Source organism: Pygoscelis adeliae, unplaced genomic scaffold (genome assembly GCF_000699105.1).
Source record: "Pygoscelis adeliae isolate BGI_AS28 unplaced genomic scaffold, ASM69910v1 Scaffold77, whole genome shotgun sequence".
NCBI classification, from domain to species: Eukaryota; Metazoa; Chordata; class Aves; order Sphenisciformes; family Spheniscidae; genus Pygoscelis; species Pygoscelis adeliae.
Genome location: NW_008825216.1, coordinates 2,764,540 through 2,782,334, shown reverse-complemented (window position 1 = coordinate 2,782,334; position 17,795 = coordinate 2,764,540). Strand labels below are relative to the sequence as shown.

Below are 17,795 nucleotides of genomic sequence, written 5' to 3'. Positions count from 1 at the left end.
TCTTGTCCCTCAAGAGAGTCAACAGCACCTCCCAGTTTGGTATCATCGGCAAACTTGCTAACGGTGCATTCAACTGCTGCATCCAGATCATCGATAAATACATTGACCAGAACTGGCCCTAGAATTGAACCCTGAGGAACACTGCTGGTGACCGGTTGCCAGCCAGATGTAGGCCCGTTCGCTACAACCCTTTGAACCCCGCCCTTCAGCCAGTTCTTCACCCAGTGCACCCTGAACCCGCTCATCCCACAGCTGGACAGCTTGTCCAGAAGAATGCTGTGAGGAACAGTATCAAAAGCCTTAATAAAACCCAGAAAAACTACATCCACCGCCTTCCCTTCATCCACTGGGCAGGTGACCTTATCATAGAAGGATATCCAATTAGTTAAACAGGACTTTCCCTTTGTGAACCCATGTTGACTGTGCCTGATGATTGCATTATTCTTTAAATGCCTTTCAATAGTACCCAGTATAATCTTCTCCATAATTTTTCCAGTCAGTTTTTCCAAATTAACTTCCAGTTAAGGAAGTTAACTAAGAATAAGAAAAAAATATTCTTGCTTTGTCTAAAATTATTTGTCTATTCTTTTGCTGACCATTGTTTTAAATGAAGTTTTTGCATCCTCATGTCTGTTTGGAGCAGTGGCTTTAAGTTTTCCTGAATTAGGTCAGCAAAACTGTTGTAACTTGCTCTTCTTCCCTCATGTTTTCTGTGCAGAAGTTTTAACGGTTTTGGCACATGGCTCTGATTCGTGGCAGAAGCCACAGTTTAGACTGACTTCTCTGAGGTCCAAGAATATTCTGTAGGGTCTTCCTTTCACTGGCATTGCAAGAACCTAGGAACCAAAACAGCTCTGACATCGTATTCAGACAAAGATAACCCAACTTTCCTCAACTCACTTTCCTTTACAGAAAGGTAGAGCTGCAAGTTTCATGTCCTCTCACAAAGTGGTCACTTGAGCATCATGGTGGATGACCAAGTCACCATCCCTTATTCTAGAGAGGGGTAAATTAGAATATCCTTGTCATCTTCTGGAAATAAGGTGTTGTTCAGTTGGATTTTTGTTTTAATCAGACTCAGCCTAACCTGCACAAGAGTTGATAACTACCGTACAAAATCGGCTTGCAGGACATCACAGTTATCCAAACATACCAATACAGCAATAATAAATTTCACAGTCTTAGTTGACTCCTTGTCGTGTTCATGACAATCAAAAATAGAAATGGACTCAAAACCGCCTATATGGTAAATCTTGACAGGCACATCTCAGAGCGCGAACAGGGGAATGTCTTGTAGAGATGTGGAACACCACCAAATATCCAATAATCAGGCAACAGCCAGCTGGTGGGGTTAGCTGCTTCATGTGCAGCTAATATACAGCTATTTTTAACAAGTGGCACAAAGACTTCAGGATGCAGGTACAGAAGAGAATAAGGTTTATAGGAAGTCCTGCTGAGGCCTATGACAGCAAATATGCTTTTTAATCACATGCCTGGTAGAGAGTTAAGCTCTTGGGGGGATTACAAAGCAGACTGGCCACATATTATTTTTCATTTCATTATAATCTATCATCGGATAGATAATATTCAGACTACGTTTCATTAAAAAAATTTTACATGACTTGGTGCTATTTTCCCCTCATGGTGCTTACCCTGCTTTAGGATGGACGTGCTCTGCTGGAGGATGCACCAGATGGCTGCTTCATTTGTTGCAGAAGATGCAAGATGAACGAGATGGGACCACGAAATACTGTTACAAGGATAAGGGTCATTGCTGCTCGGGAGAACTGGGTTCTGTCATTGCCTCTGTGCGATACCAGGACAATCAGGAAACGAAACATTTCACGTTGCTTTTTTCCCTTAGTTTCTGGGCGTTTGACTTGCAAAAGTCACTCCAGTTTGTAGAGCTGGGGATTCGTAGCTGAAGCTTGAGCAAATGGGAACATTGAGATGTTGAAAGAGCTAAGTACTCTGAAGAGGCAGGTACTGACAATCTCACCCGTTCCATTCAGGCTCTGCCTCAGCTTCCCACTGTAAGATGGGAATAGTTCCACCCTCGCATTCCTCCAGGATACTGTGGAGATGCTTTGTGAAGCAATCCGTGATGAGCACCACAGAGAAGCTCATCGGGGAATAGTTCTACACTGAAAGCAGAAATTTGTGAGTAAATCAGGCCCGAGGCTACACAATGAATAAAGACACCAAAATAGTATTGAGTAACTGCTCATTAACTGAGCATCGCCTATACTGTGCCTTGTGGGAATTCCTGCAATAGCAATCTGGAATAGTAGTGCATACAAATGAGAGAGGCAAACAGAAGATGCATAAGCAAATTTAACTCTGACTTTTCTTAAATGGGTGCTTAACTTAGCTTTTTAAATGATCTTTTAATGTATTTTTTGCATTTATTCAGATTCTGTTTAAATATCCTCAAATGTGTTCACATCCTTGTTGCAAGTATTTGTTTAGCTGGTATGGGCAGAACTGTAAAGAACTATAATCACTTTTATGGCCTTCTAATTTCTCATGAATAGGTATTTCATAGTTGCTCTCTATAGTTATTTTCCAGAGTCTGAAGCAAACTCCCAGAACAAAACTTGCACGGGCTGTCTGGGAAAGAAGAAAAGGCATCAGAGAGGCTATTATTTATGACATTCCTTACGTTCTCAAAGTTTCTGTTAGGTATTTTTTCATGAGAATCTTAGCATCTGAAGTTTTTTCACTTAATCTTTTAAGGATATGACTAACATTCATATATCAGCACGACAGATACATATATTGGAAATCTGCGTGTTGTGTTCTGATGAGTAGGATAAAGGCCAGTGTGCTCTCCAGAGGGAAACCTCTCAGATGAGCAGCACTACAAGAACCGTGGTAATGAACAGTCTTTGCAACAAGGAAGTTAGTTAAGGATAATTTTACAGCCAGAAGTCATGTGAGCCACACTTGCCAGAGAGAGGCTGTTACACTGTAAAGATCTTCAAAGTCACTGCTACTTGAAAGGTTTTTAAAAAGTCACAGTGGTTCTTTTCTGTACAGTTCGGCTCATTCCTTCCTTTCACTGAAAAAAATTGCGCATCCCTTAAGAGCATGCTATATGAAGACTACAGGGCTCAAGTATGCAGCCCGAAGTTCGAAGGCACGATAGGATACGGTACAGTGAGAGGCTATGCAACAAGTAGATTTTGTGGAGTGGGTGGTCTTTTGAAACACGTCCTTATGCCATGCCTAGCGCATTTTCCGTAAAATGCTATTCTAAGCGTGGAGTGGCCTAAGCTCTGTTCTGGCTGTATACTTATGCTGTGGCACACGAAGAAGTATTTGGCCTAGACTCCAATAATTGGGAAAAAACCACCCTGAAATAAAAAACCCAGCAGCCAGGAGCAAAGTTTGAGTGTGAAGGAAAGGTGCAGCAGTCAGTCACGTGAAAGCTGCTGCACAGTCCTGCAAAGAGGACGGCAACCGGGAGAGACTGTTAGTGGCTCACTGCACTGGGGGCCCGCTCGGCCCTAGAGCCAGGCCTTACTGCCGTTTACAGTCACATCACCTGCTCAAGGGAGCAAAAGGCAAAAGTGTAAGAGGTGGCACAACTGGTGGCACGGTGGCAACGAGGAACAGGCATCCGAGCTACATGGGAAACTGGAATTCAAGAAGGGAGTTCACAGCAACTCCAACTGATGCACCCACAGATTTCCACAACTTTTAAAGTGTTTTTTAGCTAGTCACCTGACCTATTTAGCCAAATCATGTATTTGAGTTCCGTCTTTTCCTAAACTGAGAAGTCTGGAACTGAAGCGTGGGGTTGAATCACACCCCAGCAGTACCACCGTGACGGGCGATACCTTACACAATGCAGACCATGAAAACAGAAGGGCTGGCGCTCTGTTTCTGAGAGCACGTGTATTGATTTAAAATCCCCCTTTGGGGTCATTTCTAGTTGACGTTGATATTTTTTTCTGTTTCAGTCGGCTGTTTATCACTTTATCAGTAGGTGGCAGTAATAGACGATCCTGTGCAACTTCTACTTGGAATTTGGGAAAGACTTTATTTTAGGGTAAAGCTGCTTGTTTTGTTTGTTCACCAGTGCGAGTGGTGTAAATGTACTTGACACACTCAGACATACATCTTCCTCTAACAGAGAGAAAAGTCGTTACCATACCAGTTCTGGTATTTATGGCTGTACTTAATTTAATAGTGCGATAAAGCTGAATTCAATTAGATGCAAATGTACAATATTTATTCCAAATATCATTCTCCCTGAAGATTAAATATGCAGGTGCCTGTAACATTTTATATAGCACTTGTTCTGGTAATTTTGCCCACTATTTTTCACACATTTCAGTACTATTTAAGTCAGTCTAATGACTTGAAGTATTGTTAGTTTTCAGTACAAGAAACCTCTATTTCTTAGGAACCACTCCTCTCCCAAGTTTTCTTTAGTCTCCTTGAGGAAACAAATCCAGACTCTGATGAGGACCCAAAGGAGAGCCGTAACTGTGTCATCATCTAGGACAATTATGTATACAGATTTTTACCCCTATACAATGAAGAGATAGGAAAAACTATATAATTGGGTCCTCCCAAAGTACACCTTTTGTTACTCCTTTGATACCAGAAATCCAACTGGATAAATGACTGCTATATTAAAGTTCCAGGCTTTAATATGCACCTTTACAGACCGTTGTTCTTAAAGTGTTCTTTCCTTCTGCTGGAGCTGATCCTATTGTAAGTCACTACAAAAATTCTTTGTTACGATGTCCTCCTGAATCACTCAGCTGGCAACACCTCCTGTATTTACCTTTGTGTCACTGACAGCAAAGTTTGTATTTATTTTAATCTATGGTGTGACCTAGAGTAGCTTAATTTAAACTTCCTTCCATTTTTTCCCCTCCTTTGACCATAATTTTGTAAGGGCTAGCTTAAAAATCTTGCCTATTAGCACCAACCAAGCACCCTGCTACTAATTTAATACATGGTGTAGGAAGCAAGGAAGGGGAATTTTGTACGTAATAGAGAGGAGAGAAATAGTTTTCAGTATTGAAATGATAACATTTTAAATTCAAGGTAAACCAAGGAGATCAATGTGAGGAATGCAGAACAGCCGGCCCCACAAGTGCTACTGATACATTGTAATTTACCGTTAGTCCACCATTGGGAAGTCTCATTTCATCAGAGCAGCAAGCACTAGGATATGAAGAAAGAACTGCTAATAATACGTCAAAAACTCCTTGAACCCAACTTCTGAAGTTCTCATTGCATGAGATGACAGCACCAACTCACACTGCCAGCAGCGAGCATGCATTATTTTCTGGGCCCGAAATAAAAAGTGACAAGCTTAATGGCATATGAAATAAAACAGAGAGAGAGAAGAGTACAATGCCAGGAGGGTAACAGGCCTGGTCTTGTTCTCGCTGAAGTTAGTGAGAATCAAATCAGGCAGTTTGATGAAAATAAAAACTCATTGCTTCGGCCTACAGGGTACCTTGCTGTGAGACAAAGCCACATTTTGGAGGGCTTTTTTTTTTTTTTTAAATCGTGCTATACTTCATCATATAATATGGATTTATTTTTAGAAAAACGTCTAAGAATTTTCAGATATTTTTGTGTACAGTTTGAGGCAAGATGTTTGAGCATGAAACTCAACTATCAAGGGCAGATTACCTAACCCACCTCAAAGGTCAAAGCAGCAAAAAATATGACGACGAAGACGTTTTATGGTTTGGAGGGACCGGAGGAAAAGACATTCTTTTAATGTTGATCTGCGGATCAAGCTGGCATAAAAAAAAAGATGCCATTCTCTTCAGAAAGTCAGTATTTTGATGGTGTTCTTGAATAAAGTCATATATTCTTATGTGATCCAAAGCTGTTACAATTATTTCAACTGCTGATCTTCCAGGTGTGCCCCCCCTCCCCCCCCTCCCTTTTTTTCCCCCCTTCAAATTAGTAATTTGCCAGTAGTTTATATTCATTCAAGGAACTGGTAAATAAGGCCCAATGATATTAGAGAAAGCTGTCCTGTTTTCCACTAAGGAGTTATGCTTATATAGTTTAACCTCTTCAGATACATTATAGACATCTGCTAAAATAAATGTGTAATTTACGGTACTCCACTTGTTTTCTTTTTTGAAACTAGAAGCATGAAGCATCTTAATAGATACAGATTTTTTTTACCTGATTAAGTTATGAACTGATGAAAGAAACCACAAATATGAGAGCCAGCTATTAAAAACATAAGAGGTCCAACACCTTCACTTTTCATTCAGGAAAAATTTTGGAGAAAAACCTGAAGTCCAAGATAATCACATTCACCACTTCTGAAAAATAATACCGGATTTTTGCAGCTCTCCTAACTAGCGATGCTCAAAACTACCGTGAAATGTTTCAATCTCAGAACCTCAGATGCTGACGCTAATTGGAAACAGAAAGCAAGCTGTTCGCAATACTGTAATAAGCTGTGGCAATTTTGTTATTTTAGATGGGAATGCTAATGATGAGCCACAAATGCAAGTTGTTACAAAGCCTTTGAGAATAAAGCTGTATGCCCTATATTCCCCTCCCTTGCTGTTCCAGTTAAAACCATACATGCGGAAGGACAAATGAAAATGTTGCCATGGTGATCAGAGCAGTTACCAAATCACGTGCAGTGTAGGAAGGATTCCCTAAAGAACCTTATTAAGCATTTTGTTGCTCCTTTTTAACAAATATTTTCAGAAAGCCGTTTTTATTTCACTGTCAATAAAATAGCTACTCAGTTTGCTAAAGACTGCTTCTCTACCTCCAAAATAAACCTGAACTCACCATGCATTAAGAAATATTCTTGTTAAAAGTTAGGAACGGGAACCTTAAGCTGAAAACTTCGAAGTAGGAACCAAGGAGGAACCTAGCCAAGACAAGACCCGGACAAGACATTTGAACGTTTTTCAGAATAGGTACTGTGAAGCAGCTCTGTGCCTACGAGACTACGGATATCTTCAGCCGCCAAATTAAAAACCAAACCTTTAAATGACAGGCATCCCAAAAGCCTATTGGTTAGAAGGAATATTGGTTTTTTACAGTAATATTACAGGAAGCAAATCAACAGGGAGGTTCCGTGCCAGGCAGGTGTGGTGAATGAGCTGGCCTGCAGCAGAACCACAGTCCAAAGCCACCTGCCTCGTGTGACTACACCGGTAGCTGGATGCGGCTGGGCGCGGCACATTATCCAAGCTGATTGGCACAGAAAAGAAAACTTGTGCAACGCAGACATCTTGTATTTCCACTGCACAAAACAGTACCACAAACACTGACGGAAACCGCTAAAAATAAGCTGGAGCAGGTATGTGCACTTTGGGCTAAATACAAATGGCTTCATTCACCAAACTGCCCTTTTTTAGCACCTAAATTCAGCATTTAAGTACATCCCAAGGCCCTCAGCTCCTCAGCTAGTCTTTGCCTTGCAGGTACGTAAGACGCTGATGGAATACAAGTTTGTGCGGAGGAAGCACGCTCCATCATGGCTGGCTGTTCAGAGCCGCGGCTCAGTCAGACTAGCGCAGTCCTCCAACGAAATTGTCTCCCGCCTTACGTGTGGGGCTGACCTCACAGGCATTTCCAAGGAGTGACATCTCCAGTATATTGGCACACTGTACGCAAAGTACTGCAGTGAGGGAACTCTCCTAATATATCAGACCAGAGAGGAGCTTTCACTTTTTTTTGAAGGAGAATAATAATAAAAAAAAAAAGTCAATAATGTCACAGTTGTTTCCATCAGATGCCTTGACTGAGCTTAATTTTACCTAATGAAGAAGACGGATCAGTCATATTCCATACCTCATTCTTTTCCTCTGGCTGCACTTTAAACAAAGTCAAAACAAAAAAACCTCCCAGAGCCCCCACAGATTACTTGCTGATAACTTATCTCATGACTAATCTGCGGCTTCAAAATACACAAACTTAGTGGCTGCCGATGGTCTCGCTGCATATTCTGGAACAACATTCATTTACCATTACTCTCGATCCCCATAAAGTCTTGCTCTCACGGGCGAAAGCATGTAGAGAGCTGCTTAGAAAATGTAATCCTCCTCCCTGTACTGATCAGGGCAGATTTACACCCTCCACTAAGACCCTCAGGAACAGCTGCTCTATTACAGTTCAGTTTACTTTCTAAAATAATTTAAATCATTATCGTTCAAAATAAGATACAAGCAGCCACGTTTTTCTACAGTTTTATTGATGCGGTCCTGGTGTGTAGCTACACATCTTCATTTTGCTTGTAGTTACAATGTTGCTTTACTAAGATTGTTTTTGGAGTCAAGTTTATTACAGTCTTCACAAAACATATTTATAAACACCACTTGCTGTATAAGACTGATCGTTCCACACATCGTAAACCATTGGCATTTTTTCCTAAACAGTGTTACTTGAGGAAAGGTCACACTACTCTTTTTAGATATAAATTTGTAAAGGCAAATGAATTAAATTAACCTTCCAAAGAAAATAAGAATGTTAAAAATAGCTTCAGAATCGGTATGACTCATACAGGTCTCAGAAAAATCTATGACTGGCAAAGATATCTACAATTTGATACTGTACTCAATGCTTTCATTAAGGCCAAAAGAATCTTCATGAAGAACTGAAATTAAACTCATACATTAGTCTGAAAGATAAGGATTACCTTGAATTTTTTAGGATTTTTTTTTTTAATTTTTTACCATAAAATGCACTACCTTCTAAAAATATTGTAGTTTTAGGCTAAGTATTGATATCTGAAGAAAAAAATGCTAAAACTAAAAGCATGCAACACTGATACCGAATTGTAGCAGAAGACATTTTTAATTGAAAACTGACTCAAAGGATAGTACAAAAGAGTTTCTTCTCCCTAAAGGGATTTTCAGACGCAGGCACTGGAATAATAAGGGGATCTTCTCCGATATGAGCATCACAGTATGCCAGTAAATCTGCTGCAGCCTTGGACACCTAACAGAAGAGAAGAGAGAACTACTGTAACACTGAATTCTGAACCAATCAGCACTGCATAAATATTCTTCGTATGACATATGATAACGGAGCCTACCATCAAATAGGAGTAGATTGGTTTATCCTTTAAATTACTAGAGACAACAACTCTGAATAGGCCTAGCAATCCTTACATAGATTTTATTTAACATAGTCACACGAGACAGTGTCAAGTTGTATGATTCGTGTTCAGCTGATCCTCTCCCTCAGAAGGAAGGTCAGGGGCATATACTCATTAAAACACGTATATGCTAATGGCCCATAAGCAATAGGGACTCTCCTTGAAGCGTGTGTTTCTGTGGAGGCTGCCTGCTTCAGCTCTTATTCCCAGTCATCAGAGCAGCCGGGTTGTAAGGTCTTCCACAAACACCCTCTCTACCCTTTGCTCCTCTGGATGCAAAACAAACAAACAAAAAGTTCTTTAGGCACATGACCGTGGGATTAAAAAGAAATAACAAGTCAGGAGCAAAACTTGATCATCACGTGCCATAGCTCTCATTTAAGCTAAATATTGCTCTTTTCAATGAAGTCAGACTACTATCTTCTGCTTAGTAAGTTACTGTAAGTAGTAATTTATTCACAGCATTACCTTAATATTTTTGATCTTAACATTTTAGAATTGCTCATTTTAGAAGTGTTAAAGTCTCCAAGTTCAGAACATTGGTTTGTGCTTACTGAAAAGTCCTACAGAAATGTAACAGTGTGTCGGCAGACAAGATATTTTGCATTAAATGAAAAATGAAATATTAAACCACTTGTGCCCTAAGAATATCGGTGACATCAGGCCACTGTGACTCATTTATTTTTTCAAGGATTTAGAATGTATATACGAAATATTTTTGCTCTGCTCAGTTAGCAAGATATTTACAACTACCTGTATCTCTTTGCTTTGTTTAATTATTGTGTTTTCAATATTATGATAGAGTTGAGAAAATGAGATAGGAAGTCTTTACAAAAAAGCCTTTTCTCTGAGCACCATGACAGCTTCTCCTGAGTCAAACACTGAGGTCAGCATGTTTGCACAACTATAGTGAAGAGGAAAAACAAATCGGATTTCTGGTATTTTTCTAGCAGGTGTGTCATCACTGTTAGCTTTAGCTTCCCCACACCCTGCTTGCTTTGGCATGAGTCCAGCCTGCAGCAGGCTTCAGGTTAGACCTATGAAGTCAATGGGTGTTGGATCAGGATTCGCATAAAATTTAAATTAACTTCTGGAAGAAAATAACTGACTTTTTATTTTTTAAATATCCACTAAAACATGCCTTTGTAGAATGCTTAAACCCATAAAGTACCTATGGTTGGCATCCCAGTATAGAATATCCTCCTAGCAGAGGAAGCAAGGGTGTTTACGTTACTTAAAATTCATTTGCCTTTGAATTGGCCTGTAAGACAAAAGGGTGGGCAGAGACACTACATGGGAACAACAGGTTGCTGTCTGCAAAGCAGAAGACTGAGCACTAAACCGAGAAAATCAGCAGGGATATTCAGAAGGCCCAGTGCTTCTCAAAAGAGAAGCAGGTCAAACAAAAATGTCTGGAAAATGACAGACTTCAAGTACAAAGAAAGGACTGTAATTATTTTCAGACGTAGTTCAATTAGCTGCTAGCTAAGCAATGACAAAAGAATGAGTCTTAGGGTGTGAGGGCACCGTCTAGATTAGAGAGGTAGAACTGTAATGGCCAAACAGAAAACTTAGGAATCCTATCATGTTCCAAATTTTCATTTAAATTTACTCATGAATTTTTAAAAAGTAGATTCTCCAAAGAGAGGCACAATGTAGACGGACTATGAAATTTCTATCAAGCCCAAGAAAGATCAAAAGACAGCAAACATACTTTTCTTTGCTAATGACTTATGCTGTACCTCAGCAAAGTATAAACTAGCATAGAATGCATCCGCTGAAAAGGAGGTTAGCATGTTTCCAGCAATGTTAGGAGGAATGTACCACCACAGCATTTTGGAGAAGTATTTTCAAGTAATGACAATCACATTCATAATTATTTAACATACACTTTTTCACTTTTCTATTGTCCTTCAAGCTTAGCTGCGTGTCTCAATTTAAGGCAGTTCTATGCTCTAATTAACTTACTAGCTGGTCCTGAACTCTTGCATTCAAACAGAGCAGGTCCAACTCAGCGCCACAGGTGCCCACAAAAAGCTCAATGACGTTTTCAGTGATATGTCATAATAAATGTTACTGCCATAAAACCTAATGGAGAGCTAGTCTAATTCTCTGGGTCCCAGAGACAGGGTTTATTAAAGATGCCCAGCACATTTCGTCTTCAATTATTAAGCTACTAAGTTATTTTATTCATGAAACCAGCAATCTTTTTAAGTAGACTGACCCTACAGGAGCAGAGAACCAACGCTGGACTTCAACAGACCGACCTTCCCACCACTATCTTGTTTGTTCCATGGATGGACAAGTGGCATCAGCCCGAGTATATTGCTTTTCGTTCAGTGGAAGAGAAGTACAATATCAGTCATCATTCTTAGATGTGATAAACCCAGCAATATAATTTTCTGTTTCTCTACATCTTACTGTGCTTTGACATCATATAACAATGAAAAGGATTTTCACTAGCAAAAGCACAACATAATTTTTTTGTATCTAACTTGTCCTCTAATGTGCTGGTAGGAATGCCAAACATCGTGAAGCAGAGCAAGCACTTTATCCAATGTCACAGTGTTTAATTCACAAATTAGTTTGCTTTTAGCAAACTAATGTTTGTAGTAATATATAAATGTAATATTATGTACCGTAATACATAGTACGATTTAGTAGAAAACAAACCTGCAACAAGGAACTGAGGAACACAATCACATTTCAGCACGTTGTCACTAACTAAACTTCCCAGCCTGTACGAGGCCATGTATTTTCATCCTTTAAAAAAATAGAAGGTTTGGGGAGGAGAAAGCTTCCCATTGGGATTACAGTGGTTATAAAACTGAATTACGGCCATTTCTTCACTTAAACTGGAATAGCTCAGGCTTGTGCAGTGGAATGATGACCATTTACTAAGAGGAGTTAGTTAGCTGATGATGTTCCAGGAGCAATGAAAACATTGGTTCCTGTGGCTGTGAGCAGTGCTGGCGAAGTCAGAACTGTGGCCAAAAAAGAGCGAAATACAACGTCGCCTCCAGCAAGTTTCCTGCTCAGTGTTTTTATTCAGCACAACAGTGGCGGAAGACCTCCGCATTGAGCATCGCATTAAGGCTACAGCAGAGACGCCTGCTTTAGTGTATGTCAGCACGCAGAGGTTGCCTAACGGCCAATACTGTGGTTTGTTACTACGCAAAATAACATGCTGATCATCCTATTTGTGTCCTGGAGGAAGTTAAATGAAGGCCACCCTATCATAGCTTTTACTCACCTTTAGGTTTATTTGTAGCTGAATGCTGCCGGACAGTTTCAGAACAGCTTTTATCAAGAATTAAAATAAATGCATGTAATTTGACTATTCCAATGAAGTTAACACTTTATCATTTCAGCTCTCCTAGGCAATGCAGCTTGGTCTGCAGATTCAAAGTAATTTATACATATTGCAGAAGTGGCTAAAGAAAAAAAATCAGACTCCAGTTTGATTGATGAATTCTAACAGAAAGTTAACATTTCATTTTTTTTAACCTTTTAAGGTGCATAGATAGAGGGGATGGAGTATGTATGTATCATGCCGATCTCACATTTATACAGTTATTTTTATTCTGTGTCGTGAAAAACACATCTGGTCGTCATATTACCAAAATGAAAAAAACCCAACAAAACACTCGACCCTGATGCTTTAAAGAATTAGTCTCAGGAGGACTGTGGAATTTTACCATTATATTTCAGAATAACAGAGGTGATAAAACCAGCCAAAGTTAGAACATAATCCTGTTAGCTGCACTAATAATTATAAGCTTCAATGACAGGGCAAAATGCTGCAATTACTATGTCATCTGTCTTGTCATGGATTGTGACTAATTACCATCCTTGCTATGACACCCACTCTGCTTATCCTTTACATCTAAAACAAAGAGATTCACACACATTTATTGGCAATCCTGCTGCTTATCTCCCAACACTATTCAGAACCAGTCAGGAATATTTTCTACCTTCTTAAGAAAAAAGAAAATGCAATAATAACTGAAGCACGATGATTCTTAAATGTCAGGGCACTCCTTCTTGCTTTTCTGCTTGCAAAGACAAGATTAATCAGTGCTTTATTCTGGGGACAACTGTGATAAAGCACCAATATTATCTTTGCTTTCTCAACTTTACTGCTAGCATCTTTGGAAGACACGTTATCCTACCAGTCATGAGGCCACTGTTCGTCTGATTTCATTTGATGTTTCCTAGCTTGAAATCTGCGCCTCCTGCTTCCTACTGACTTCTCCATTATAAATCTAGCCATTCCTTCTGTGGGGAAGTAAGACAGGTTCAATTTACAATCCTTCTGGGATTCTTACAGTTTACAAAAACCCACCGCAGTAATACTCCTTCCAACTACTGATCAATACACCAATAACTTCATCCTCCCCTTTTAAGTTGTCCTGCTTCTTTCACACCTCAACAGTGAGTTGTCTTTGTGAAACCTCAAAACACTATTGCTTGCTGCTCTGACTGGTTACAGGACTTGATTTTTAAATTGGTTGAAAAATCCAGAACGCAGCAGGGAATGGGCAACTATCAACATACTTCCAACTACAAGATTTTAATTGAGCAGACCTAACTCTTCCTGGTTATGGCAGCTACTATGCACAGAAAACAAAATGCCTTTGTAGTAGAAAAATGAGCTGGAACTTCTGATTTCCCTAGTCAACAATGCAGGCACCTTGAAAATTTCCCTTTTAATGTTAACAATGTGGTCTCGTCTATTATGGGAATAACCACTTGGTTATAGCTACTTGCAAAACAGTGTTTAATTAGATTATTTGGAAAGCACTGATCTTTTGTTAAATGTCTAACTAGTTTAAGCAGATGCAGAACACCAGAAAAAAAGGGAGTAAGTACATTTCTCTACCTTTACAGTTATGATCTGGGAACTCAAAATCTCCTGTTGAAACCACTGGAAAGTCTCTTGGTAAAATCTGGCTACACTGAAACACACACTTAACTGTTTCCAAGATTAAAATGCAAAGCAGATCTTGAGGGAATAAAAAGCCAGCCAATCTCTTCTCACAATCCCTCAGATAATTTCTAGATTTTCTTTGAACAATTAAGACATCAACCTTTTGCAAATCATATTTGGTTTATGTTAGTACAGGAACCCTCAGAATACTGAAACACATTAGATTTTCTTTGGTGCCTTTTTGGTCCCAAGCTGTTTTGAAAGGTGAAGTAATTGCACTTTCAAGCTATCTAGTTTTTAGGTCTGCCACAGTTGCTAATAATTGTGTTCTTTTTAATTAAACTAACTGTAAAAATAACCTATGTCTTTCTTACATATGTAATTAAGAACTTTATACATCTAACTAATAAAGCTATTCATATTGAGCTAACAATGTGGTATGTGACAGTTACCAGTGATTCTATAAAAGCAAGTTTAAGACAATCTACTAAGTAGCAACAATTTCAAATTCCAATAAACTGGGCTGTACTTTTCTAACCCTTTCCTCTGCCGCTCACACATACCCACTCCTTCTTGTCAGTTCTGTTGTTCATCCAGCTGCGATATGGCCTGAATCGGGGGACTAACCCCATCGGACACTGAAAAGGCAGTGTCTCCTTCAGTAATTTTTTCCCCTACTGAAGGAAACAGAAATACCTGCCCCTGTGAACCGGCATCTATTGTGTGATGAATTTGTCAAGACATTATACAAGATAGAAACCACAGTTTTGCAAATTCAATGGTCTTACAAGACATTGCCATAAACTGCAACAAAATGGAGTAACTGAAAATGATGTTTTCATATAAGCAAGATTGACTACTCATGTGAATTGCACTAATATTTCTGAATTACAAATACTATCTAATTACTGAGTTTATGATCTGATACTATCTTAAAATCGTAATTATATACTATTGCCCCATGCTGACTACATGCAGGATTTCAGCACACAGGATGGATGGACAAACAGACTGAGTTAAGACTACATGAAGAATTTAATGTATAACATTTCTAAACTGTCTTACTGAGTTTGTAACCTCAGTTACAAAGTTACAGTTTGTAACATCTCAGTTACAGTTGTTTGCAGAAAAACTGATTATTTAAATGCATTCCTTTTTCTAGCCTTTCCATCTCTAAACTCTTCTTACTTGTAAAGGCTGGATATTTCATTCAAATAATTATTCCCTATTTTCAGAGGCAGAGAGAGAGAGAGCACGCAAAAGAGATGAGCATTGCTTTCTTGAAACTTTCTATGACATTACTAGTTTTTAGGTGCTTGATTTATTCACAAAATCTTAGCCTAGTGGAAGGCAGAATGACAGGGAAGAATAATCCCACAGGCTTTTCTGGTTAAAAATGTTGAGAACCTCTGTTTAATAGTGCCTTTAGTTAAAACATTTAATGCGCATACATTTAGAGGCATGATAAAACCAAATCTTCACATACAACAGGCTATCAAGTGTGAAGAATCATAACTGAACATTGCAATCATACATATTTTTGTGCAATGACATCTGTGCTAAAACAAAACAAATCAAAGCAATTCATCTCATCTCATCATTATTCAAAAGTACTGCAATATCTTAAAGACTTATTCCAGTTCTTAAAGGACAGCTTACCCTACCACTGAGAAACCTGAGCTGCACTTACATTCAGCTAGAGGTGACAAAGAAGAGCACCTGTGCATGTGTCAGCTGATTTTAAATATTTCACAAAACACCACTTTTGTCAGATGTAAAAGGCACTCATACAGAAGCAGACTAGAAGCCAGTCTTTGAAAATCATTTCGCTAGAGCCAAGCAGTTAGTACGTGACTAATTCACAGTACTGAATACTGTTTTATAGCTCAACACAGAATTTTGATTTCAACTGATCGAGTCTTTCTGCAATATTAAAGGGAGGCTGTACCACAAGCTAGTGAGTGAATTCAAAATATCAACAATAAGTCTAAGTTTACCTTCATCCTATCCATGTATGCTTCCATTTTTAATTGCTCCACAGCTTTCCTGGCTTGAGATATATTGGTTGTACTGTTTGACACTAGTTCCTTCATTTTGTTTTTCCTAAAAGAGACAAAGTTGAGACAATGTAAAAGTACAGGTAGCAAGTACAGCAATTAGCGAGAAGACAGTTATCTGAAATCTAACCAACCCTAGCCATCCACATTGACACTGCCAGTCTGTAGGTCACAAATACAAACCAGGCACCATTTATTTCTGTTCTCTTGTTCAATAGCACCTTATTGCATTACATATTTGTATTCTCAACTGCCAGTATTCAGTCTGAGTTCTGCAAACAACATACACATGCAGAGTACATGGCCGTTATTTCAGTAGAAATGGTTGCCCTGGTTCAGACTGCCAACGCAGAACAGCTGTTCACAAACAGACCTTGCAGCCATTACGCAGTTTGGCTCCATTCCCCAGTTAACACCTAGTAACATGAAAACAAGTTCAGGAATGTGCGCGATGAAAATGAATGCCACAATGCTCTCACCAAGCACCAGAAAGAGAGAATTTTTAAGATAGAGAACGAGTCAAAATTCTGACTATAGATTTAAGGAGTTTAGAAATGAAGTAACAGATTAAGAAGAAATAATGCAGTGGTTTCCAACTTTTCACTTACACATCCCCAGTGAAGTCTAACGATTACTAAAAACCAGTGCAGTATACTATACAGTATAGAAATGTATTAATTTTTAAGAGATCTGCAGCTCTTGGGAAGGGACATCTAATTAAGGTATGTCACTGTTTGGTTTGCTTGCATTGCTACCCCCTGAGGGCTCGAGGGTAAGTCAACTCGTTATCATGCAGTCCTCAGCATTGTTACCAGATTAGTCAAGATGACTACATTCGAACCTTGAGTAAACTTACAACATACATGCCCTAGGTGTTCTGCATGTTAGGAGACCTCGCGCTGACACTATTATGCAGAGCTGGTCCACCACAAGTAACAATTTTGAAGTCATTGGAAGTTGGGCTAAGCCCACGAGGAAAGACAGATAAGATAGGATACAGATGACCTAGACAGGTCCTGGACTAGTTATGCTACCTAGTAAGACTAGGTGCTGAGGTTTCAATCAGCCAAAACACTCGCCTATGGTCCTGTATATATGGTATGCCACAAGCGCCACCTGAAGCAAGATCAGTCTAGCACCGAGTGTTAGAAACCAATACAAAGTTAGGCAGTGCATAGGACACAGGGTGTGAGAAGCAGATGGGACACAGGAGAAAACACACAAAAGGAGGCATTTTGTATTGCTGCCAAAAGAGTTTTAGACTCAGATCTTTCAAAATGAATACTTCCAGCTTATTTCTGGACAAGAAGTGAACAGCTAGAACTACACAAATTTCCCTTCTTGAGCCTCAATAGCTTACCTGATCCAGTCACTGGGGTATGAGATACAAACAGGAAATTAAGTAGGACACAGGAAATGCTCTTGTAAAAAAAAAAATGTATATACGGTGCCTTAAGCATGTTAGAGTCAATAGAAGTACACGATCCAGATCACAAAAAGAATGAATAACTTTTTAACTGCTTTGATTTCACAAAACACAGATGTTCAAAGACAAGGCAAAGATAGCTGTTTCTTCTCCTTTCCAAAGACGACTGGAGGCTGGCCAATGTGACCAATGTGAACCAATGCGGTTCATCCGGGGAACTACAGGCCTGTTAGCCTGACCTCAGTGCCGGGGAAGATCATGGAGCGG

The 17,795-nt window shown here is 39.3% G+C and overlaps 2 protein-coding genes across 2 annotated transcripts in view; both read right to left on the bottom strand.

The window, feature by feature from the left end:
• B3GALNT2 (beta-1,3-N-acetylgalactosaminyltransferase 2) overlaps window positions 1-2,127 on the bottom strand; it is a 35,946-nt gene extending 33,819 nt beyond the window's left edge. The window contains exons 1-2 of the mRNA XM_009329221.1: window positions 2,000-2,127; window positions 29-276 (exon numbers count right to left, since the gene is read on the bottom strand). Coding sequence (XP_009327496.1) covers window positions 29-276; window positions 2,000-2,127 — 376 coding nt within the window. The remainder of the gene's footprint in view (window positions 1-28; window positions 277-1,999) is intronic.
• Window positions 2,128-8,196: 6,069 nt separating this feature from the next.
• Window positions 8,197-16,142, bottom strand: GNG4 (guanine nucleotide binding protein (G protein), gamma 4). Its single transcript, XM_009329165.1, has 2 exons — window positions 16,043-16,142; window positions 8,197-8,955 (listed from the first exon to the last, which is right to left on the bottom strand). The coding sequence occupies exons 1-2, from the start codon at window positions 16,136-16,138 to the stop codon at window positions 8,827-8,829; spliced, it is 225 nt and encodes a 74-aa protein (XP_009327440.1). The 5' UTR covers window positions 16,139-16,142; the 3' UTR covers window positions 8,197-8,826.
• Between the last annotated feature and the right edge of the window lie 1,653 nt (window positions 16,143-17,795).